Here is a 24,387-nt window from a genome sequence, read left to right as displayed (position 1 = left end):
CATCCCTAAAAAGTTCCTTTTAGATCAAAACAGAATCTTTCATATGACAAAGGTCGCAGAGATTATTTGCAATAATATTAGTGAGCTGCTGCTGTATTACAATATTGAAAACACACATCACAGTCCCTGGCTAATAGAAACACGCAGAATTTGGGCCAGTGTGCATGTGCAGTATTGGTCATCTGGTCAAAGAGGGTATGAAAAAGCTGAAATTGGATTACGAAATCAAAGCAGTTTGGAACAGGGGCCCCAAAGATCCTTATGATGTCCCTGCATCTCAGACTGGAGGGCCTATATCTTAAAAGTGTCCTGCTGGAAGTTCTGTCTTTCAAAATTGCTGCTTCACACAGGAAGCTCTGCCGTTCAACATTGCAGCTTATGTTAGCCATCATTATGTACTCTCCAAGTTCCATTAGAGTAGCAACAGTTTGGTCCCTTCCCCTGTGTCGGGCCAGTAAGGCAGATGTGCTGGTTGAGATGTCACTTGCGTTAATTCTCCATACACTGAAGTTCCAACGCTGCTTGGCACTATAGGTCATCTTAAGGTTCCGACTCTTCATGAGGTCTGTTTATCCTGCAGGTTTGAATATACCATTAATACATTTCAACCGCTCAAGCTTAATAAAATGGGCATATTTAAGTTTGATGTAAAATAAATGCCAGTAGACCGTTCAGCTTGTGGTACAACCTATGAGAACTGCCAGTTTTACAGTTTTAAATATGATGTAATAATTATTGTCAATAATCATATGGAGGACCGCATGAACACCCTAGGTGGGGGAATAATATTTCTATGTGTAGGAAGTCAACTAGAGCTAATCTGTTCCTCTTATGAATGCTTCTGGTGCCAGCACTTCTTTTTTTCCATTGCTGTTTCCTTTTTTGAGATGTGTGTACAAATGGGAGAGGAGCTGTATTGTGAGAAATGGGAAACCTTAAACCTCCAATGTCAAGATAACTCGTTCTGCATTTCCTGCATGTGGCGTAATAAGTAACCCTTCCTACCCATGGTTAATCTTTCCTTGCCATTGGGGTGTGGAGGGGACATTCTCTCAGACTCTCAGAATTTCTGAGCATCTCTTTGAAGGCATGAGACAATCAACTTCCTGAAGTAACTCTTTTTTTAGGTCTTGAGAACTAGTCAGCAAAAGCTGACTGGTTGCAAAAGACCTATTGTGAATGCACAGTGGGCTTAGATCCTGCCCATTGCTTAAAATTTGGTTGTCTATATTGTCACTCTCTTTAGCTTGCTTGTTAGGTCTCGCCTGAGCCAGCGCGCATGCGCTGCTCTGCGAGGCATTTAGTAAGGGCTTTTCAACTCTGAACACGCTCGTGCGTGTGCTTTTAAAAAAAAAAAATTAACCCGCGATTGGCCTTTGCATGTGTCTTTCTAAGAAAGACAGTACGCAATTGGCCCAAGGCGGGTGCATATCCCGCCCTCTTTCTCCCCTGGCCTAGGGTGCTCGGGAGTAAGCATCAGCGCCATCTGTTTCCAATTATCGCGCCCGCTCTCGCGTTCGCGTTAATTGGAAACATATGGAGCTCGTGCTGTCCCTGGTGCACTTTTTCTCCAAACGCAGCACTTTCACTTTCGGACGCGCTTGTTATTTTCTTTTGCTGAGGCTTGTTAGCGCTGTGTTCTAGCGAGCAGCAGCGCACGCAATAGAAATATTAGCCCAGGTTGCTCACATCAGTGACTCCTTTTCGAGTGTCCCCTGTCCCCGGAGACCAGCAGTCAAGGTCATTCCCAAGCCCCCACCACTCCCTGGAGTCTGCTGCATCAGCCTGCTCTCAAGTGCCTCCCAGGATGAAGGCTGTTCCCAGCCCCACTGCTTTAACGGGAAGCGCGGCTGGGAGCAGGGACGGAGTTTCCGCACACTGACACGATTCCGGTTGGTCCTAGCCTCCGGACACTCCTCGCGTCCATTTTACAGAGGAGAGGCGTGGCCGAAAGGAGGCAGATTCACGCTCATTTCCTTAAGTACTCGAAAGGGTTAACGTCCGCTCCCCGTCCCCTCCCGTTTCCTTTGTGAAAGGAGAGACGCCTCTTACTGGGCCGCTGGATGGGAAGAGACCCAGCTCTTGGCCACGAGATGGGCAATTACTGCGTGAGCCAACGTGCCGTGCTGTCCTTCACCCCTCTCCATCTTTCATCTTGATTTCTTTCTGCATTTTCTTTCTTCCGTTATTTGTTTGTCCTCACTTATCTCTTTCATTACTTCATCTCCATCTCCATTTTCTGTTCTCTTGCCTCTTCCCTCACACCTCTTTCTCTCATTCTGCCTCATTTACACATTACATTTAATTCTTTTCCTTATCCATGCCTGTCTCTAATCCTTTGTATTCCTTTATTTTTTGCATCCTTTTTTGGCTTCATTCATCCCTTCTTTTCCTCCATACTTTCTTTTCTCTATTTCTTTCAGACTCCTTTCCTCGCCCTAACCTATCATTTCTTTCCCACTCTATCCTCTCTTGCTGCTGACAGCATGAAAGCAACATCAGGATTGGCCCTAAATTTGCACTCCCAGAGAGACTGGGAGCCTGTGTTTGCTGTCTCCATCACAGCCATGCAGTTCAGGAGACAGCTCAGTGCGCATGTCGGTTTGGCCGTCCTGAGATGGTGGGCCAAACCAACATGCGTACTGATAGCAATGGCCACCACTCCCCCTTGTGACTGCTCCCGCAGTGGCCCCACCCTAAGACTCAGCCTATAGAACTTGAAAAATAAGAAGATAATAAACCTGTTTTATTATTGTTTTATATTACAAGTTTTGTGGTTGGCGGGGACGGCAATGCTCCTTTGCTGCAGCGGAGTAGCCGTCACTGCACAGGTCTCAACAAAGCCACCACACCCATTTGCAGCTTGCTCCTAGCAGGTGGTAAATGGATGCAGATTTGGACATGGTATTCCTGGGTGTTTGTGTTATTCCCTATTCTGGGACAAATAACTTGGATTCTAAAGATTTAGTTGCTGGGATGATGATGGCTTGAATCAAAGATTCCACCAAACCCCTCTCTATACCACTCCCACCCTCAGTATTCCTACACCAAAATGCTGGAGAACTCATAATGAGGCTGTAAAGAGTTCCTGCAAACGATATCTTATGCAGAACTATTTTGTTGGTGTTAAATGAGCAGGCATACAACATAAAGTGTCACAAAATTAATGTTTTTCCTGCAAATGTCTTCCAAAGAACTTTGTGTTGGTTACAAAAAAACGTTGCAAATAACGATGTGTTTAGGGTGTTGTGTCAAACATTCAACTGCTAGAATTGGTTGTCAATCCTCTTTTTAGGTCTCGCTGAGCCAGAGCATGCGCTGCTCTGCGAGAAATTTTGTAAATGGGCTTTTAAAAGTGCTACCAGAGGCTTTTGGCCTCAAGCTTTTGTGCATGTGCGCGTGCATGCGCGCAGCCACCATCTGTCTTTCCTCCTGTCACGGGTCATTAAGTGCATCACGATCACTTTCGCACACAACCCCCGGGCTTGTTTTCACGCACACACCACTCGCGTGCTTGTTAAGGAATGTCACCACTAACCTTGCCTCTCGACACAGCGCTTCCTGTAGTCAGTGCCAGGTTGTGTTTATTGCTTTCAACATCCGCTCTCACATGTCATCCTGACTTGTTTTTGTTGCGGTACTTTCATCTTTCATAACTACTTTGCTTGATTTCTTTCTTTCTCTCTCTCCCCTGTTTTCATGTTTCTAGACTTCTTATTTCATCCAAATATTTCTGATGATTCTTTTTTCCCTCTTCTCTTACGCGGAATAACCTTTCATTTCTCTTGTGATCTGCTCCACCATTCAAATTTACCCTCTTGTCAGAAGATTAGCTCACAGAACGGAACACCTTCCCTTGTGATAGCACGCTCACTGGGTACCCATCGCCCACTGACGCATCGGCTCCTGCGCACTGGGAAAGCCGGTCTGATTGAAACATCTTATGAAGTTAGAGGCGTGCAAGGACAGACGTTTAGATCGCTGCTAGTCTGTTGGCTAAGACCACATCTGCATCACATCTAACCCCTCTAAAGGGCAATGAGCTCCACGATGATGCCATTCATGTGATAGTTCTTTAAAGAAGTAAATATTTTGAGTGTAAAAGGTTTAGCATCTCCGTCTTGAAACACCAAACGTTTGACATGTCTTTTGAAAAATAAAGGTTTGTGAAACAGATAACATACCAGGATCTCTTTAAACGTTCGCCTTAACCTGCTACCCGTCTGTGGTTGGGGAGGCATCTAGTCGTTTTCCTTCCAGTGTGGGTGTCCTCTGGGTCTTGTTAAGTATGTGGGGAGTGCTCCAAAGGCAAACATTTTTTTGACTTAAGAAAATGAAACACTTTCAATGGTGAATTGCAGTTGGGTGAAGGCCTTTTTCATTACATTCACTTTTAAGCTTGTAAGGGTATATCCTAGAAGAAAAGCACCTCTTTGCATAGCCCCAGTTTTTTATAAGCAGAGTTGCCTTAAAGCCAGTCATCTATGCAAAGCCACTGCATGCAACTGCACTCCCACAACACCAACAGAAGCACACCACCACCTCAGCATCACTCAGCCCAAGCGCAGCACCACCTCAGACCTCAGCACAGACCACCTCCGCACCTCAACATTACCTCAACATCACCACTGCAGCACCACCGCACTACCTCAGCATCAGTGTAGCACCACCACCTTAGCATCAGCACCTGCACAGCATCACTCAGTGCCACCACAGCATCACTCAGCACCACCTAACCACCAGCACATCATTACCTAAACATCACTCAACACCACCCCCTCAGCACAGCACTACCTCCACATCAGTGCAGCACCAACTCATCGCCAAATCAGCACCAGCACAGCCCCACCACAGCATTATCACAGCACTTTCTCAGCCGCAACTCAGCACATACGCATCATCAGTGCAGCATCACCTCACACCAGCGCAGCACCAGACTTGCATAAATAAGCACCACTTAAACACCAGCACAGCACCCCCAAAGTTTCACTCAGTACCACCTCAGCTCCACCACGGCGTCACTAAGCAGCACCTCTGCATCACTCACCACCACCTGAGCACCAACACAGCACCACCTGAGCACCGTATTAGCACATAACAATATTAGCATCAGCACAGTACCAACTCATCAGTGCACCACCACCACCAGTGCAGCACCAACTCAGCATCAGCTCAACACTACCTAAGCTGCACTGCAACACCACCTCAGCATCACTCAGTAACACCTAAGTATCATTCAGCATCACATGAGCATCACCTTCGAACCAGCACACCACCACTTCAGCATCACCTCTATCATTCAGGATCACCTGAGCGTCACCTCCGCCACTGCTCACAACCACCTCAGCATCACTCCGCACCACTTAAGTTTGACATCGAAATCTAGCATCTCTTGATTCTCCCCAAATAACTCTCCACTACTCCTATTCTTATTAAGGTACTATTTCCCAAACTCCAACCACCCATTGTTTATATTGACAGCATTGCATGAACAAAAAACTAGAACACATTTTTGAGGTTAATTCTGGCTTTTATTAGGGTACTTCAGTTGTATATAATGTTTTCTAGGTTATATAAAAGGTGACAAAAATGGTTATAACACTTTTTTTAAATTATAAAATACATTTTCAACATGCTGCACAACATTAACAATGCTCTACAACATATATTAAAAACGTTAACAAAACCAATTGCTCTATCTAAACACTTATAAGGCCCCAAAGGCGAGACCTATTGGTCTATGCCAATGCTTGTTTCAAGTTACCATTGGAAACGTGTTTTTCTCTTTGCCTTTCCCAACCTGTGCTTGTTAATCATCCATTATCCACATGGTTCTGGTCTCTTTGGCTTTGATTCACAAAGCAAGTCAGATATTTGCTCCCATTGGCTTACGCTTAGATATGGATGTTATTCAGGGGCGACATGAGCCACCGCTCTAGTTACTCAAGCAGGGGTCGCGTGCCTCTGGGCAATACCTTGTACCAGAAACCATTTATATTGTTGACTATGGCTCCTTAGACTTTGATTGGACATCCCTGGGAGAGGGTGTGGTGTGCAGGAACAAAGGGAACAAGAGAACACAAAAGCATGGCACTAATTAACAGAGATGGATCTGGATAGATGCATGAAGGAAGGATGGATTGACGGATGGCTGGATGGATGGATGGAAGGATGGCTGGATGGATGGAGAGAAGCACAGCTAGAACATGGGTAGGTAGAAGAGTGGACAGAAGGAAAAGGTAATGGAGCGATAAATGGGTTAATAGACAGATAGATGAGTGGATACATAGATGAATGAAGAGCAGGATGGGAGTAAAGAGAGTTCGATAGATGGGGAGGTTTGGAAAGAAGGATGGGTGTAGGGAAGTATGGAATGATGGAAAAAAGGAAGAAAGATGCATCAATGAGAACAGAGAACGGTTGCCAATCTGGCCGACTGCAATAAGATACCCTTGACTTTTGCTAGGAAGAAGTCCTGTATCGTAACAGAAATGGGCAATACCTGCTAACGCCCATGCCCTGTTTTCGTGGTGGAATCACCGGACTTCCAGGGTGGTAATCCTTCAGTCTTTCCAACTCTAGATCTAGACTGCCTAGCACACATCATGGCCAAAGTGAAATCAGGGTCACCAGAGAAACCCTGTCCTCCCAGGGTGTTCAAAATGATCCTACCTGTGATAGGGCCAGAGATGTTGTCCTTGTTAAACCTGTTCCTAGTAACTGGGAAGGTTCCTCTCAACTTTAAGGAAGCCAACTCCACTGCTGAAGAAAGCAGGGGTGGATGTCAATAATCTGAAGAACTACCGACCCATATCCAGACTTCCCTTTCTGGCTAAGGTAGTAGAGCAGCATCTGCTTAGAACACTTTTGTCCTTTTTGCTATTTGGAGGAACATCAGCTGCTCCATGGGTGGCAAGCGTGCTTTACGGCCCACAACAGTACAGAGCTGGTGATGCTCTCGGTGCTGGACGAGCTGAGGCTTGCAGCTGACAAGAAGAAATCGTCGGCGCTAATCCTATTGGATCTTTCAGCGGCATTCAACACTGTGAACCATGCTCAGCTGCTGACGCGTGTTTGGGGGCTGGGAATCACTGGTGCCGTATACCAGTGGATTGCCTCCTTTTTGAAGGATCGGTCACAAAAGGTCCAACTAGGGGAATGTGCGTCCAGGGAAGGCGCATTGCCGTGTGGGGTCCCGCATGGTTCGGCGTTGTCGCCCCTGTTTTTTAACATCTGTCTGCAGCCACTTGTGGAAGCATTGGCGAAACTAGAATGTCTGATGTTCAATTACGCTGACGATACGCAACTAATCTTGCATATCGACAGTTCCACACAGGCACAGTCTAACGTACAGAATATTCTTCAGTTCACCATGAACTGGTTGACCACAAACTCATTGAAAGTAAATCCCGACAAAACAGAGGTACTAGCTATTACCACAGGGGGCAACCCCCGGTCCAATTCCTTTTGGCCACAAAAGATAGGCACTACTCCGACACCAATGCCAGTTGTGAAGAGTCTGGCTATTAGGTTGGACACCAAGCTAACGCTGAACAACCAGGTGACCGCTGTAGTTGGGAATTGTGTGGGCCTTATGAAGCAACTCCGGAAACTTGTACCCCTCCTGTCATTCTCCACCATGCGTTCCATAGTGTCTGCACTAATTGCATTACAACTGTAATACGGTAACACGTTATACATTGGGCTACCTGACAGATTATCAGGGAAGCTTCAGGTGGTTATGAACGATGCAGCGAGGCTGATTTACAAACTTCCTATTAGAGCACATGCCACACCATTACTGCAACAACTGCATTGGCTCCCAATCAAGCAGAGGGCTAGGTTTAAGGGTCTGTGTATTGCACACAAAGACCTGCATGGAACGGCACCTGTTTACATCGAGGAACGTTTGAAGAGCTATGTGCCAGGACGATGCCTCCAATCGATCGTCTGAGGCAAGCTTTTTGTCCTGTCCACGGTTTGACAGAGCCACCATGGGTGGGGGGGGCGAGCTTTCTCAGTTGTGATTCCTCAGCTTTGGAGCAAGCTACCGGAGAGCTTGTGCAGGGAATGCACCCTACTGTCCTTTAGGAGGAAACTAAAGATTTTTTGTGTACACAGGGTTTTGGACAAGCTATGCCCAGATTGACCGAGCATCGGGATGCGTAGCCTTGGTATTGATTTATGTTCCTCACAAGCAGGGCACGAGTCGGGGGGTACATGCGGGAGGACGGTGTTCCCCCACTTTTTTCACAGGGTGGACACCGTCCACCCTGCCAAGAAGTTGGGCCCCACTGAAAAAGATGCTGAATTCTTCCCAGTGTGATTTCTAAACACTGGGATACTTTCAGCAGCGCCTGCATGTTATCATCTGCTTTCGATCTACAACAACGTGCAGGTGGGGACAGGGCTCTCTTATTTCTGAATCCTGCTGGGCCCATAACAAAAGCCGAATCTCAGGGGTCATCAGGTCTCCTTTTGTTTGAGTCTCCTGGCTGGCAGCAGTCAGGAGCCTCACACCTGATGCAAATGCAGCAGAGGGGAAACAAAGGCTCACACCTTGTTAGCACTTCACAAATACTTAAGAGAGGCAGCTTTTCACTTTGTTCAGGCTCTGTTTAGGAGATATGCATTCACTGTAAGAACATAAGATGTGTTGATCTTTCCCAGTATTTGCACAAAATAAATTATATAGCGCTTACTACCCCTGAGGAGGCGTTGTAATAATTTAAATATCACTATTTCTTTTAAAGCACTATGGCTAGGGAAAGCTTAATCCTGACAAAAGGTAACACTGTTTTATGTGTAGCGTACAAAAGTGTGAATCTTCTGCCTAAATCAGAAGGGTTTGCAAGTATACTCGAAATGTGCTCAAATGTACTCATGATAGACCTGCTGAACATATATGTGAGGGCTTAAGATCTGATATCACTTCTTGTGATGCCAGTTCCTGTGATGTCCTGCTCCACGATGCCACATGCTGCAATGTCACTTGCATACTTATTAACTAGGTTAGTCCCCCACTTCTTTTTTTAGGTCTCGCCAGAGCGAGCGCATGCGCTACTCTGGCGAGACTTTTAGTGAGGGCTTCAAAAAATGCTACCACAAGCAGTTGGTGGTGGCCTAGAGCTCGCGGTTATGCACGCGGGCACGCGGTTATGCGCGCGGGTGAGCGCTTACGAGCACAGGCGCCATCTCACGGGCACCCTTACAGCTGCGATTACTTTCGCGGCGCCGCCATCTGCCCTCGCGGCACCCTTACAGTGCACCTTGCTCCGCTCCTTCCACACCACAGAACGCGTCCCCGCGATCGCTTTCACGGCCGCGCAGCCCCGTTACTTTGATTGAGGGCCACTTGGGTTAGGCCAGCAGACTCTGCAGCTCCAGCCCCCTGCCCTCTGCCAGCAGCACCCAACCACCCTCGCTGCTGGCACGCCGCCCTCCTTAATTAAATCTAATCTCATGGCCGCGGGCACCAGCTGGAATTTAATTATAAGGGACAGTTTGTCAGTGGCCAAGTGGGCTAGTCCGGGCCTGACCAGAAAAGTGCTCACCCTGGGGAGACCACACCGTAGACGGAGGAGGGAATGTCTGTGTGTCATTACAGCTGCTAGTTAGAGGGCAGGGCCTTGTCTCTGAGAATAAGCATTTATGGCAAACCTACACTTTATTTTATTTTTCATGCAGACAATACTCATACTACTATCGGTGTCTTACGTTTGTGTGCAGCCAGCGCACACAAAATAGAAATGTATAGCTAACTCCGACAAAGGCAAATATGATAAGTGTTTCCTTAAAGACTACAGTACTGCTGTGTTAACAATATTACATGTTTGTCTAGTGTGTTGTACTGCACCAACGCATTAATAGCACACGGTTACATGATGTCAGAAGAAGGGAAGACAGTTCACTTTGCTGAAATTCAAACTTGTAGTCTGCAGAGCACAACGCATGTCAGCGGCGAGCGTTCATATCAATGAACCGTCTCACGTGGCCAAGATGAAAGCTTCTATAAAGGGAGATGAGGGTAGCTCTGCCGAAGTACATCTAAAGGCAAACAGTGTCTTGTTCTGTGTAAGAGGAGCATTGCAAGGTAAAATATTATTTTGCCTGGATCGTCAAAACTCCCCACACACTTTCAGTTCTTTGCTCCAAGTGGCTGTTTCTAGCCAGAGCCCTGATGAGTTGAAATACTTCTCTTTGATCTTTTGCTGCGCTTCCTGCTAGTTTGCATTTAAGGCTTGCTGTACTTTAGGCTTACCGATGTGTAGTGTTTTTTATTTTTTAACAAACTTTAAGTTATATTATTAGAGTCTCGTGAGCATACCATCCCTCCTGGGACCTTTGGTGCTTATGCGCATGGACGTAAATTCACCAAAATACCAGTTGTAGTGGAAGTGACATTGTAATTCCTTTGACTTTCACTCTCACACATTTACACATACAGACACTCTTTCACATAAACAGTATCTCAACTGCAAGCATGCACACAACATGCATTTAAAAGCATTTTTATTCCTTACCTGAGCTACCAGGGAAGTTCAGACATTACAGCTAATTATACTCTTTTATGACACTAGTGAGTGAATAATGACGTCCTTGCTTCGGGGATTCATATATATCTATTCATTCATATATATTCCTAACCGACAGTAATCTCAAGACAGTGGTGACGGCCCTCATAATGTCACGTTTGGACTATTGTAATGGCCTATATCTCAATGTCCAAAAACAACATTGTGACGGGGAGGGAACTACGGGATTGGTGTCAGAAAGCCGGTCTACTCCACGTCTGGGTAAATGGGGCTTTATTGTAAGGTGTACACAGGTTTTAGGCGAGGCCAGTCTCAAAGTATTGTGCACACGCGGATAATACGCCTTATCCGGGCCAGTCTACTGGTTATATGGGGGTCTCTTCGTCCTAGGCCGGTCTTCGACTCGGGTCAGAGCCTCTTGTACTCCAGGTATTCAAACAGGGGTCCAGGAAGATAAGAGGGGAAACAAAAAACAAAGAAAAATGCCTTCCGTCAGGTTTTGCTGTTCTCTGTCCTACAAGCAAGGGGAGGGAAAGTGCAGGGACGCCGGTGAAGGAGAGTTGCTCTTGGGGGTGTAGTGCTCGTGAGACACTGGGGGTAGGGAGCCCAGAGGAACATGCACCCAAAACAGCTACTCTTGCCCTCTCTCTCTTTTTCCAACCCACCCTGCAACGCGGTCCCGTACCTGAAGGAGCCACGCTCCTCTGGGAACGTGGCTGGGCGGTCCGTGGGGACGTTGGCCTCCTGGCTCTCGTTCCGACGTCGGACCAGGAATCCCTCGTCTCTCTGCCCTCGGGTCTTCGCTGGTATTCCTCTTTGCTCCTTCTTCGTCCGGCTCGGCGTCTTCCGGGTCCGCGCAGAGCTGCCTCACTCCAGGGACGCAACTTGACTGGCTCAGACAGGATGACGTCACTCATCCGGGCGGGGCGTTCTCCATCCCCGGGCTGCTTAAAGGTTTATTGCTGCACCTCGGGAGGGCTCTCATGCCAGGTGGTGTCAACTTCTGCGTTTCAGTCTCCGGGCTGAAAGGTAAGGCAAGATTGATTCTCAGTGGGACAGGACCATCAGTCTCCGGGCATTTCCCACTCTTCGGTTTGCTCGGGGATTGGGGAAACAGGAAACTCATGACAAACATAAAAGAGGACTTCAACTTGTCCAGAATGCAGCTGCCAGACTGCTATCGGGATCACCTAAGTTTGTTTCTGTGAAGGGAGAACTCAGGAAATTGCACTGGCTCCCTGTAACACGTTACAAAGCATTATGCACCGTTTTTAAGTCCATTAATGGAACTGGTCCTGAGTTCATGAAGCGCAAATTCCAATGGTATGTTCCTGGCAGAATACTACGGTCTACGGGCACCAAACAAGTGCAAGTCTCCAGATTTTAAAAAAGCAATTGGGGAGGTAGAAGTTTCATTCTATGTGCTTCTAGAGCTTGGAATGAGCTTCCTCTTTATCTCAGAAATGCCCCGGATCTCCTTTCTTTTCGAAAGAGCTTGAAGACTTGGCTCTTCACCCAGTAGCATTGACCCGTCTTCCCCAGTAACCAGTACTTAGCGCCAGGACACCCCAGGGTAACCGTGCGCTCTATAAGTGCAAATAACATAACATCTGTTCGGTCTTCCATCATACATGGCGACTGAAACCTGTAAAATAACTTGGTAGCCGCATGCACTCGCTGCAGAATTGTTTGTGCAACGTGCATGAATCAAATTGTAACAATGACTGAGATGGTGGTTGGTTCATATAAAACAAGTGTGATTGATTTGGATAATGGTAACAACTTTTGTTTAATGTTGGAGTATAACAGTAGGGTATTGGTGGCACACAATTAAACTGTTATTGTGTGTGAGCTGCTAAGACAAAGTATTTTTGTCTTGAGCTCAGAAATCGAAAAAGGTCTGTGCTGTTTAGCTGAGCTTGTAAGACTCCAGGCATGATTAATGAGATGCATAAAATAAGGAGGCAGCAGGTTTAAGGCAGATACTTTTATGCTAGAGAGCAAGCCTCTAAAATGTCATATAACTCCCTCTGCAAACTGCTGAACAGAAGAAACAGCATGTTTAGACCTAGGCCAAACACCACCATGCAGAAACAAAATCACACTGACAGCATGCCAGAGGCAAAAAAAAAAGATTTGCATGGATTCGTGTTTCTGCCCAGTGGTTGGTATTTCAGCCACGTGGTAGAATTCCTCGGTGTCCTTTTATTGTTTTTTAATCAACAGGAGACACATTTATGTTATTACCTTTGGTGTTCGGATATCGAACTACAAAGGGGAACAAGCATTGGCATAGCCAGTAGGTCTCGCTTTTGGGACCTTATAAGTATTTAGTTATGCAGCACAATATCCTTGGTGCAACAACATCACCTATTGCATGGCTAAACACTTATAAGGTCCCAAAGGTGAGACCTATTGGCTATGCCAATGCTTGTTTAGGACTTGTGCCCTGCTCACAAGCGCTTGGAGACCATTGGTGATTTTGGAGCTATATAAATGACAATTAACATGACATAACATAATGATGGACAGAATAAAGAAGTATGGAGAGAAGAATGGATGAACTGATGGAAGAAAGGGATGAGTGAAAGAGCAAAAGGATGAAAAGAAGAAAAAAGACGGAAGGAAAGAATGGAGGAGAGAAAGATGTAAAGAAGAGCTGAAAGAGGGAGAAGAGAAGGAAAGCAGCAAATATTGAGATTGAGAATGAATGAATGAAGTACAGAGGCTAGATAAGGTGAAAAGAGGGAAAGAATTGAAAGAAAGAGGATTCAAAAGATGGAAAGAAACAAGATAAGGAAGTAAGTAAAAAAATAAAAGATAGCCCGAAGATAAGATGGTTAAATAGAGAAAAATGGAAACAAGGACGCATCGAATAGGGATTTGTCTTGAGCATCGGTGCCTCTACCCTTTAGGTCAAATTCTTGCCGAATTTAGGTGTAAAGTGCACCGTTCTGCCACATTGTTTTCAGAATAACCTCGGGAGCGGGTAGCGCTGAACTGTACTTCGCTGCACACTTTAGCTGCGCTCTTTGCTGCGCACAGAACTTCTTTTACGGTACGTTTCTGTTAAAGTTTGTCTATTCCAATTTCTTCTTTCTACTTCTTAAGTTCCGTCCTAATTGGCAGAAGTACTACGAAAGCTAAAACCGTGTTTGAAAACCCCCGAAGACTCGAATTTATTAACGGCCAAGATACCGTAAGTTCTGTAGAAGCTACAAAGTATGCCGCTTGGCGGGAAGAGACCGTCTCCGAAGCGCTGTGAAATGTTTCTTTTCTTCGTGATGTTTCCGTACTTCTGGGCAGGGAGCGCGCCGGAGATGAGCGTTAAGGCATTGATTTCGCATTGTCAGCTCACGCGCAGCATCTTCTGACGCACAGAGGCGTCATTTGAGACATCTTTGCAGCCTTTTCTTGTTCTTTTCGTCTGATAATGCTGTTGCGTGTTAAAGGCGGGTCTTTGGCTCCAGTGTTGGGCTGTGAAATCAGGCTTCCTGTGGATATAAAATGCTCCTTCTTTGCAGAATGAAACCATTGATAATGTACAGTGACCATATCTCTCTTGTCTGTCCTATTCCTCTTCGGCTTCACCACTAATTTGTCTATCCTTTCCTCTTACATCTCTTTCTCTCTCAAAAAACAATTTAAAGGGGCTAGCTATATGTACTCCAATACGTAAACGACTATTACCCAAGCTGGGCTAATCCTGTAACAGTGGCTGGGATTGTATTCTATGTAAAAGCAAATAAAGATTTATATATATATAAAAAAGAAATTGTCCTTATTTTGTATTTAAAATGGACTGTGCCTCGGTGTGAATTGAATAGTGACGTCAAGGCCAGGAAGAAGGTCATGCCACGGACATCCCTGACCAGATATTAATAACCCATCAATACATCTTGATTTTTTTTCTCAATTACTTGAACCAGGGGGCCTTTTGTCGTTCCTCAAGTCCCTTTTTTGTGGCAACATAAACTACTTTTGTACCTGGACATTAGTACTTTTCTTTTGTTGGTGTGAAAGAATGTCGGTGAAAAAAATCATTGACAAAGTCAATAGGGTTGTGTTTTATGTCGTGAGGAGGTTATACCTGCCTAGATAGATGTAGCCAGTGGAGGTTCTTTTAGCAGAATGTAGGATTCAGAAGGAGAGGGACCCTAGCAAATGCTTTATCCCATGTTTTTGCACCCTCCTCCCCCCCCCCCCCACCCCCCAAAGTGAAGGCAAAAGAACTGATGTAGGGTGAAATAAAGTGCCTTGACAGAGCTGTCTCATTCAGGGGTACTCTCTCCATGTTTGTGGGTGGCGGTCTGCTCTGAGGCATGTGTGCTAGAGCGGAAGATGTGTTGCCACATCCTCGTTACATGTCCTATGCTTGTCACCAGCTATACCTTTTATCTGTGTTCATAAGCAGCAGGGCAAATTCTATCTGATTTAAAGAGATATACAAGCCTCTTTCGGAGTTATCATGTGGTACTACTGCACACTAATTGTGGGCATTAAGGAAACAACAAACCACAAGTCTGACTGAGCGGGCATAAGTCTGTGTTACAAGGACACAATTGTTGAATATTTAATTTTTAATTGTATTTATTTAATCACTTTTTTTTTTTTTTTACCTGCGCGGCTTTTGGACCCTGCATTGGTTCATTTCTGTCAGTGGGTGTGAGAAAGATCGATATTTCTTAACAACAGGATTAACGTGGAGGGCTTGAAAAATTGAGTGTAGAAGGCACTGGTGCTCTCTTAGTGAGAATGACATCATTCTTTGCAGCAAAGGTTGTCAGTCCAGCAGTGCCTAATTTGTGCCAGTGGTTTCCGGTGCTCGGCACCACCACTTAATTGTCAGCACCGGCGCTAGTGGCAGTCTACCACATAGTGGCACTGTCATTATAAATTTGAGATGAGCACAACAACCATGTTTATTAAATCAATATACATTGAAAATAAACAAATACCAGCCTCTTATTCCATTATTATAGCTTTGTGTGGCCTGAAATAGTCTGAATTGTCACACTTGTAGGAGTGTGATGGTTAGGTGTTATGCTGGTTCTGTCATTGGCAGCGCTGGCAGAGTATAGGTGCTGCAGGGACTTTCCAAGAAGTGCCCTGGCACTTCATTTTTTACAAATTAAGCGCTACAGTCCAGGGGTTCCTGGGAGAATTGACCTTGGTAGTGTGTCATTGGAGATGTTTTGAGGTTCCTGGAGTTGAGTGCAAGGTGGGAGTTGGTTTTGTTTCTGTGAGATGTCCCCAGAGAACCAGTTAACCATGTGTGGCTACTTTTGCCCGGAACATCACCATCTGTCGTGCTCCAGAAGATTGGAGCCTTCATGTTGATTGGTGGTCAGTGGGTTTGCCTTGCAGGAGGACTTTTTATCAATCTGTTATTGAGTCTGCAGACCGCAATTAGCTACAGGAGCTTGAAACTGCTCCATACAAGGGTCAGATAGAAGACCATGTGGGAAGCTAGAAGTACACATCGCTGCATTGATTATGTTGACATACATCCACTCCATTTGTCCTTTAATAGACAATAATAATGTACCTCTCAACTCTCCCTCATTTGTACGCTGTCTCAATTCTAGGACTCATCTTCACCTTAGATAAAAACAAAATGTTTCATGTAGATTTCAGTGCTCTCGCTGTCCTTTGTTGGGCTATTTTACGCTGTATGTGAACAATACATCCACTTACTTAACCAAACACAATTCAGTGGAATATGTCTAACATTTTAGATACAAGAACTTTCCTAACTTGATTTGCTTCCGCACACTGCCCTCCTTTTGGCCTTGGATCTCTGATACAGCTATTGTCTTGTCCCTGCAAAGGCATCCAATTCTATAAGCAGTCCCACGTGTTTCCCACACCGGTGTGCTTCCTTGGATGTGTATAGTAACAGATGGGCCCGCACATGTTTGTTTGCACATGTTTCATTCTCTGATCCTCCACTGTGAACAGGCCACCTCCTCTTCCGGTGGAAGAACCCCACGGTACCTTTTACCCTGGGATTTGTGCACGCTCATGTTTTCCGGTGGCACTTGTATTTCCTTTGCCCCATATCTGAGGTTTACTTTTTCCAGCCAGTTAATAGTTTGTGGTTCCTGCTACCATTCCCACCCTTTACTACCTATTTGCTTCACTTTCAGTCTGTTTGTCTTCTTTTTCTGGGGTCTGAATATACACACCCCCTATCTAGATGTTTATTCTGCAGTCTGTTGCAATTTAGAACTCTCAGCTGTGCTTCAGATTTTGCCCTGTCTCTGTTCTTGTGCTTTGAAGTCAATTCATTTTTTTTCTGACTTGGCTAGGCTAATTTCTTAATTCCAATTTCTCTTGTTCTTTTCTCTTTCTTGAGTCTACTTATTCTCACAGATCTAAGCTCTCTTCGTGTGCTATCCTCTCTTAGACCTCCTGGTGGGTTTTCCTTCCTACTTTTATCCTTTCCGGTAAAGTGTCACATGACCTTTTCTGCATGCATGACCTCTTTGCCTGTGGACCATCAGATGTGGTTTTATCAGCCTTGCGGGCTGCCCTCCTTCCTGTGTTCAGATAGGTGCTGCCGACCTGCATCTTGCACCATGGCTTCCACTATCTTCATTTCACTGGGACTGGTCGCCGTGGCAACGGCCCTTCTCTACTTTCCTTCTCTTTCTGTTTTTACTTGTCTGGCCTCCCTGCATTTTCGACGGCACTATGCCACTGTGGCACAATCTAAAAGCCTAAGAGTGTCACTTAGGGGTCTCCAAGTACATAGGAGTAGACACAAGAATGTAAACTAATTACTTGGTTCAAATTCAACCTCATGTGTGAACTCTACAAATATTTGGAATCCTAAAGGCTTGCAGAGTCACATTCATATACAGTTCGTTGACCAGATCTATGGAACAAATACAACTTTCAGTGGCAAACATAGCCTTTAGTAGACGTCATATACAAAAAAGATTTTAGCAAAAAATTTAGGGACATCACTCTTAAAACACTTGGGAATATTGCTCAAGAAATGTAAGAGTGTGTGGCCTTGAGCACTGGTTCTATATGCTGCTCTAGTGACTCACCCGTTTTGTCTGTTTATCGTTGCTCCAGTGACGTGTTAGTTCTAGTTTTACACAACAAATAAAAAGTGCAGAAACAAACTTTAATCCAGAAACTAAAGGCAGAGTGACGAATTTTCAAAGTATTCGCAAAAAACATCCCTTTCAACAGACCTGGAGAAATCTGAACTCGATTAAACAATGTTTGTCTCTTGTGAAAGACTGTTTGTGATGTCATTTGTAAGACTTGTGCAATGTCATGTCATTGTTTAACATTCCATGAACATCGTTGTCTCGTTCTGTGGGGGAAAGGGGGGGGGGGCCTTCGTTATAAAACCTATCCCCGTTTTAACAGTGGGTCACATATTTTTGCACCATTCGTCACAAAATGGCAACAAGAGTTTGTCACATTAAATGCACCCAAAATATTGTAGTCTTACGCACACCTGCAATAGGCAGCGTGAAATACAAGATGTTAGACAAAGCTCGAACCAATAATCATATTTGTTTATTCCATTTCTGTAGCGCGTATGCAACGAGGCCTCTCGGCGCTGTGATGACAAATGCCACACCCCTCTCCAGACCGCTGGCGTGAGTCAGGAGGTAACCCCTACAAACTGGGAGCCAGTGGAGATGGAACATGATGAGGTGATTAAGGATATAAAAAGGGCACTAAAAAAGTTTAACTCACAGAGCACAAAAAGTTACTAACATGACCATGCCAGTGATGTCATTACGCTTGGTTTACTGCGCACAGTACTCCTACTGCTGGCTTGTCACCCTGTTTGATGGCATCTACCCTAACCCCCTGCACACGTTAACGTTGCCATGGTGGCATATCACGCGACTATGAGCATGCCTTGGACTTCCTGTTTGTGACGCTATGTCGATAGTCCTCCATCATAAAATAACATAACCTGTTTTAAGGCACCATCATTTTGGCATATGCGATGCTCAGGCTTGGCAGATAGGACCAAGTGCTGTAAGTAATCTCAATAAAAGTAACCTTTGTGGATCTGGGGGCGAGTAGGAAACAGGATATACGTGTATTTCACCTCTGGAGGATGCTCCTATTTTCAGGAATGGGATTGGAAAGCTATGAGATGCAATATCAGTGGATACCTGCGGCAGTACACACTGTATAAGCCATCTCGCAGCACAACAGCCAAGAGCTCAGAGGGGGAACAAGCATTTTAACCTTAAGTGATGCTTGAAGCCATGGACCTTTAAAAGAATGTTTGCATTTAAGTGGTATGTGTACTGTGCAAACCTTGACAAAAGGCAGCGAAGCGCTCTTCAGGGTCAAAGGCAAACATGCCCTGATTGGAGTGGAAGCAGTGTTCTGAAAGTGTAGGTGCGTTGTTACTTTGTTGTGATGTAGAGCCCTTTAAAGAGGCATGTCTTCAGCTGTCAGCTAGTATGGAGCATGGTTGGGGGTAGTCCTGATGATATAGGAGTAGTGCTCCAGATCCTGGGTGCATAAATGAAGATGGCCTGTAGCCATGCTTTTTAGATTTTGGGTCCAGCTCTGTATGTGGTGCATGCAGTGTTTGAGGCGCTGAATATCTGAAGAGAAGTAGACTTTGATGGAGAGTTATGTGTCCTCGGCATATTAGAAAACTAAGATTGTGTTATTGGCGAGTAGACTCCCAAGGGGCTGAATGTAGAGGCTGAAGACGACAGGCAAAAAGAAGGACCCCTCAGGTGATGGGATCTGGATGTGGCCCTGTGAATGAAGTGGTTTTGGTTGGATAGGCAGGAGAAACAGTGAAGGATGTTGCCGGTGAATCGTATCCAAGATGTTTTAGGCGTGGATGAACATGGGATGATAACTGCGTCAAAGACAGCTAAGTGGTCTCTAGCAGTTTCAGGAGACCGGGGTCAACTTTATTTGTCGTCAGGTGTGCATCGCCGGTAGTTGTAATCTAGATGCCTACTGCTGCAAATTATTTGAAGCCAAGTTGGTGGAAATGCAGGAAAAATGTTGGTGTTGATGTGGTTTTCAAGTTGTAAATAGACCGCTTTTTCAATAGTTTTGCCGATTAAGTGTGTGAGGCTGATGGGCCGGTCATCAGCTAGGTCATGAGGGTGTCTTTCTTCTGGAGTGGGATGATCGACCCTCTGTTGAAAGCTTCTACAAAGATGCCTTCAGTGAGAGAGAAATTGACTGTGTTGTGTAGGGCTGGGAAAACGTCTTCACAGAAACTTTTTATGATGGGCAAAGGAAAAACGTAATCTTTATGGAAATGGATTTGATGGAGTTACGAATGTTGGCAAGGTCTGCGAGAGAGAGGTTTGACGGATGACCACTGTGGGATGCAAAAAGAGGCTAGGGGTGTCAAAGTAAAAGGATGCTCAGTGGTGATGTGCTGTTGGATCTTCTGTACTTTTCACAGTAGAAGAGTTTGTGGGCATTGCACTAGTCCGTGGAGTGTAGTTCTTTTAGGGTCAGGCAGAGGCTTAAAGCAATGCTTAATTGTCTTTATGAGCATTCTGCTTCTGTTGGCAGCTTAATTCAGTGTGGTATAGTACCTGGCTTTGGCAGACATGATGAGTTTTCAGCAAATTTCATGGAGGCACTTCAGTAGACCGAGATCTTTGTTAAAGTGATTTAAAATGGTGCTGATGTTTGATGTGGCAGGGCAGCGTTAGAGGTGAACTCGTGCTTTTGGGTATTGATGGAGAAATCTGTGAAGGATTTGAAGGTTTGTTCTGTTTTGGGCTGACCTTTGAGTGTTGCTTGTACTTTGAGCATAGTGAGGGAGATGACGAGGTGGTGGATCCAGTTCCACGGTTAGTGATGTCTAGAAGACGAGGTTGCGACTCTGGCCTTTGGAGTCTGTGGGTCAGGTGGCAAGCTCTTCCACAGAGAGTGTGCCAATGAGGAGGACGTTTCTTGTTTTTTTTCCTTTTTAAGTTCTTTGAGAGGTGGAAGACAAAGAAGGGTCGCTGGGCATTTTGGACAGATGAGGTCTGTGAATTCATATTTGAAGTTCTTTTCTTTTTGGGGTGTCTGCATCTCACCACAGATGATAAATAGGGCTCACAAGGGATGTCTTTTGCTAATTCTGGTTCTTTTTGTTACTCTTCGTGTTATCTGTGCAACCCCTGGTTCAGAGAACTCTGAGGTAAGACCTTAGAGTAAGCAGGGCTTACTAAGATCCCTGGTTACTCTTTGTAGTTCTCACTCATTGTCCCTTTCCTTGTACCCCTGTAATCTCCTTTTTGCTGCAAATTATCTAGAGGAACGTCAAAAAGGTAGAGACTCTTCTGCCCTCTCCAGCCTCATCAGAATGTGGCAGAATTAGGAAGAGCCCAACATAGACTTATTTGAAGATGAAACCATATGTGGCATGCAGGTCTCACCGGCTTCCTCAACGCTCATGGTGCCACTGTGCCAGAGGAATCAGTTCCTTCAGTTCAGGTCTACTCCTGCTATGGCATTGTGGAGACTCCATTCTCACATCCCCCCGACCTCTGCGGTGCTTGTTGTTACAATCCAATGGTATGTGAGAAAGTACAGGTGATGCTGTAGAGAGGACCGTCGATGGCATAATGACTACCTGCTTCCTTGGGCTCTGCTGCTTCTCAGCTCTGATCCCCAGGTGGCTCTTCAAAGGGAGTCGGTGGAATTGGGTTAAGTAAGGGCATGTGAGGTAAGCAAATGAGGATCCACTCTGAAAAGGGGCTATACCTGAGAATATGGAACTGGAGTAGAGCAAATAGGCTATACTAAATGTGTGGATTGATTCCTGCCCATGTGAGTCTTTATCTGTTCATATAAGGGTGCAGTGTACATACATGGCTGTATCTGAGCATATAGATCTGCACTGAGTATATGGTAACTACATGAGCACACATAGCTATGTACCTGAGCATACGAGACAGTTTACAACATATGAGGCTGTACCAGGCCCATAAATATAGACAGGATTAGTTATATGTCCATGCAACATCATTAGGATCTCCATTAGCGCATATGATGCTGCACTTAGTACACATACGGGTATGGAACTATACCTATGATTTATAATTAGCATACAGGGTACCCAGTGCTTTAAATGGGAAAAAAGTGCAGGTAATCATTAAAATGAGCTAGAGGTGTGGTAAGTGGGCGGGGATAGGGGCGGGGCTAAGGACAAGACATGATTATACATAATGACTTCTATGCAAGTTGCAGCACATATTAAAACACGAGAAATGTGTTTTATGTAAACAAAACAGGCTTAATCATTACACAAAATGAGAGCCAAACGGGATGATATTTTAACATTTACATGTTTGTGTGTATATAGATATATATATATATATATATATATATATATATATATATATATATATATATATATTTATATATCAGCGCTGAGGGGGGATCCTCAATGAAATAAATACACATTTTCACGGATTTTGGCGTGTGTGCTCCTGTTTGTGTCGGCCGACACATAATGTGGCTCTGACGGTGAAATAATATATATTTGGTGATCAAGTCCCCAAGAAGGGATGAAATGCGTTATGGCTGCTGTTTGTCTGTGATAGCCATCCTGAATAAACTAACTGGTATTTTAAAAAGAATCCAGTGGTCCGTGCTCTTTCTGTTGTGGCTGTGAAGAAGCGCGGGGATGAAGAGTGCTTTGTGATACATACATATATATATATATATCGTCAAGCGGGGCCGAGAAGAAAGGGGGGTCCCAAAATGCGTTTTCCCCATACATTTTCCCATAGGACCTTTAGTCGAAGGTAAAGCCCGAACGGCTGAACAGAATTACTTGAAATTTGGCAGGGAGGTAGTCCTCAGGTCAGGCATGTGCCTTTTGCATATATGGAGTCAATCTGTTCAGTAGTTCCTGCGAAAATTGCAGTTAAAAGTACACTATAGGCGCACACCGTGCGTGCACCCTAACTTGCGCGAGCGTAATTCTGATTGGTGGTTACATGTCAGTCAACGTTCGAATCGGTCGAAATCAGGAAGTGTCGGCCGCCATTTTGTTTGTTTTGGGTGCGACAGTGAAAAAGAGAGGTGGCGAACGTGAAAAGGGGGCAGGGTAGAGAGTTCCTGACCCCCTAGCCTTTGTCAGGGGGTCCCTGAAGGACCCCGAAGGGTGAAAATCACGGGGTGCGCGCACGGTGAAAAACCTTAAAAAAAGATATAATAATACATACACAACTTAGCATTTAAAAAACTGTACAAATTCACTTAAAAAACCATAGGTTTCACACACGTTATAGTTAGGAATTAGCATTTAAAAAACCTTGCAAATTCACTTAAAAAACCATTGGTTTCACACATGTTATAGTTAGGTGGACATTTAACTCGTAAAAAACCAATGAAATTCCCCCGTTATAGTTAGTTCAGATAACTATAACTCACGTGACCGCCACTCTGTCACAAGGATGACGTCATCAGTGATGTCATGAGTGATGCCACTGACCATGTCATGAGTGATGTAATATGTGACGTCATGAGCAGTGGATTGCGGGCGCGCGAGTTATAGTTATCTGAACTAACTATAACGGGGGAATTTCATTGGTTTTTTACGAGTGAAATGTCCACCTAACTATAACATGTGTGATACCTATGGTTTTTTAAGTGAATTTGCAAGGTTTTTTAAATGCTAATTCCTAACTATAACGTGTGTGAAACCTATGGTTTTTAAGTGAATATATATATATATATATATATATATATATAAATAGTTAACAAGAAATACAGCAGATTTTTAACTTCACACAAAATTGTGTTAAAATGCCATTTCTAAGCTCCGATTTCAGAACTGAACACATATCTGGTATTTTAATCTGCAAAAGTGTCAATTCTAACTTCACCTGTCACATCACTTTTTTACATCCCTCCCTCCCTCCCCTTCCTTCTATGTTCATCTCGGTTTCCCCCCAACCAGACCCATTGTCAGTCGTAATGTGAGCTCATTCCTGGAGATGCAGCGTTCCCTGCTATTCATTGCTCTTTGGGCAGGGCTATCTTCACACCCATGGATCTCTCTCTGTTATGTAAATGCAGCCTTTAGTGTTAGAGGCGCACACAAAGGGAAGCAGCTCCTGGGCTGAAAAAATACAAACATGAACAGAAAACCGGCTTTGGAAGGTGTAGGATTGTGCTTCACTGCCACTCGCTTTTGTAAGGTCAGTTCAATACAGGGCTCGAGTCGGGGTACCACGCGGGTGGACGGCGTCCCCCCACTTATTTTACCAGGTTTTTCCGGGTGGACGCCGTCCCCCCTGCCCAAAAGCTGGACAGCATTGTGTGAGCAGAGAGCCCGGGTGGGAGGGAAGTTTCCTGTAAATTACCAAAGATATGCTAATATTTGTAATTGGAGACTTTAAGAGGCACCGGTGGTGTGTGCAGGCTGGAGTGATTGGGAGGCGGAGCGAGCAGGTGTTGGCGGTTAACGCTTGGAATGTGTGTCCTTCTGTATCTTGTGCACTTTTGAGCACTTTGTTGTGCAACTGGGGCACCCCCTCGGGGGAGTGGGGGGGAGGGGGGGTTGCAAAGGACATCGAGGAACAGACCAGGGGTAGCAGTGCTGTGAAATGCCCCGTCATCTAAAGGCATATGAATACTCATGAGATTCATGTTGTGACGTCACTTCCGGTGACAGCGTCCCCCCACTTCTTTTCATGAGATTCCTGTGTTGACGTCACTTCCGGTGACAGCGTCCCCCCACTTCTTTTTTTAGGACTTGTGCCCTGGTTCAATACCTCTTAATGCGACTGGATTACTGACCGCAGCCCCAGCCTAGGCCATTTCACGCACCTGATGGGGAGGGGGGTGGCTAAAGCACTTTCACCTGAATGCTCGT

The 24,387-nt window shown here is 45.1% G+C and overlaps 1 protein-coding gene across 5 annotated transcripts in view; it reads left to right on the top strand.

Moving 5' to 3' along the window:
- CMIP (c-Maf inducing protein) overlaps positions 1-24,387 on the top strand; it is a 453,793-nt gene that overhangs the window by 260,144 nt on the left and 169,262 nt on the right. For 3 of the 5 annotated variants that reach the window (XM_085638214.1, XM_085638213.1, XM_085638217.1), the window contains exon 4: positions 18,095-18,217. The exons of the other annotated variants lie outside the window; for them this stretch is intronic. In XM_085638214.1, the coding sequence (XP_085494340.1) occupies positions 18,095-18,217 (123 nt within the window). The remainder of the gene's footprint in view (positions 1-18,094; positions 18,218-24,387) is intronic. 5 annotated transcript variants of the gene reach the window in all.

The sequence above is a fragment of the Triturus cristatus genome, chromosome 12, assembly GCF_964204655.1.
Source record: "Triturus cristatus chromosome 12, aTriCri1.1, whole genome shotgun sequence".
Taxonomy (NCBI): domain Eukaryota; kingdom Metazoa; phylum Chordata; class Amphibia; order Caudata; family Salamandridae; genus Triturus; species Triturus cristatus.
Note: the sequence above shows the minus strand (reverse complement) of the source record. Positions and strands in the feature narration are given on the sequence as shown.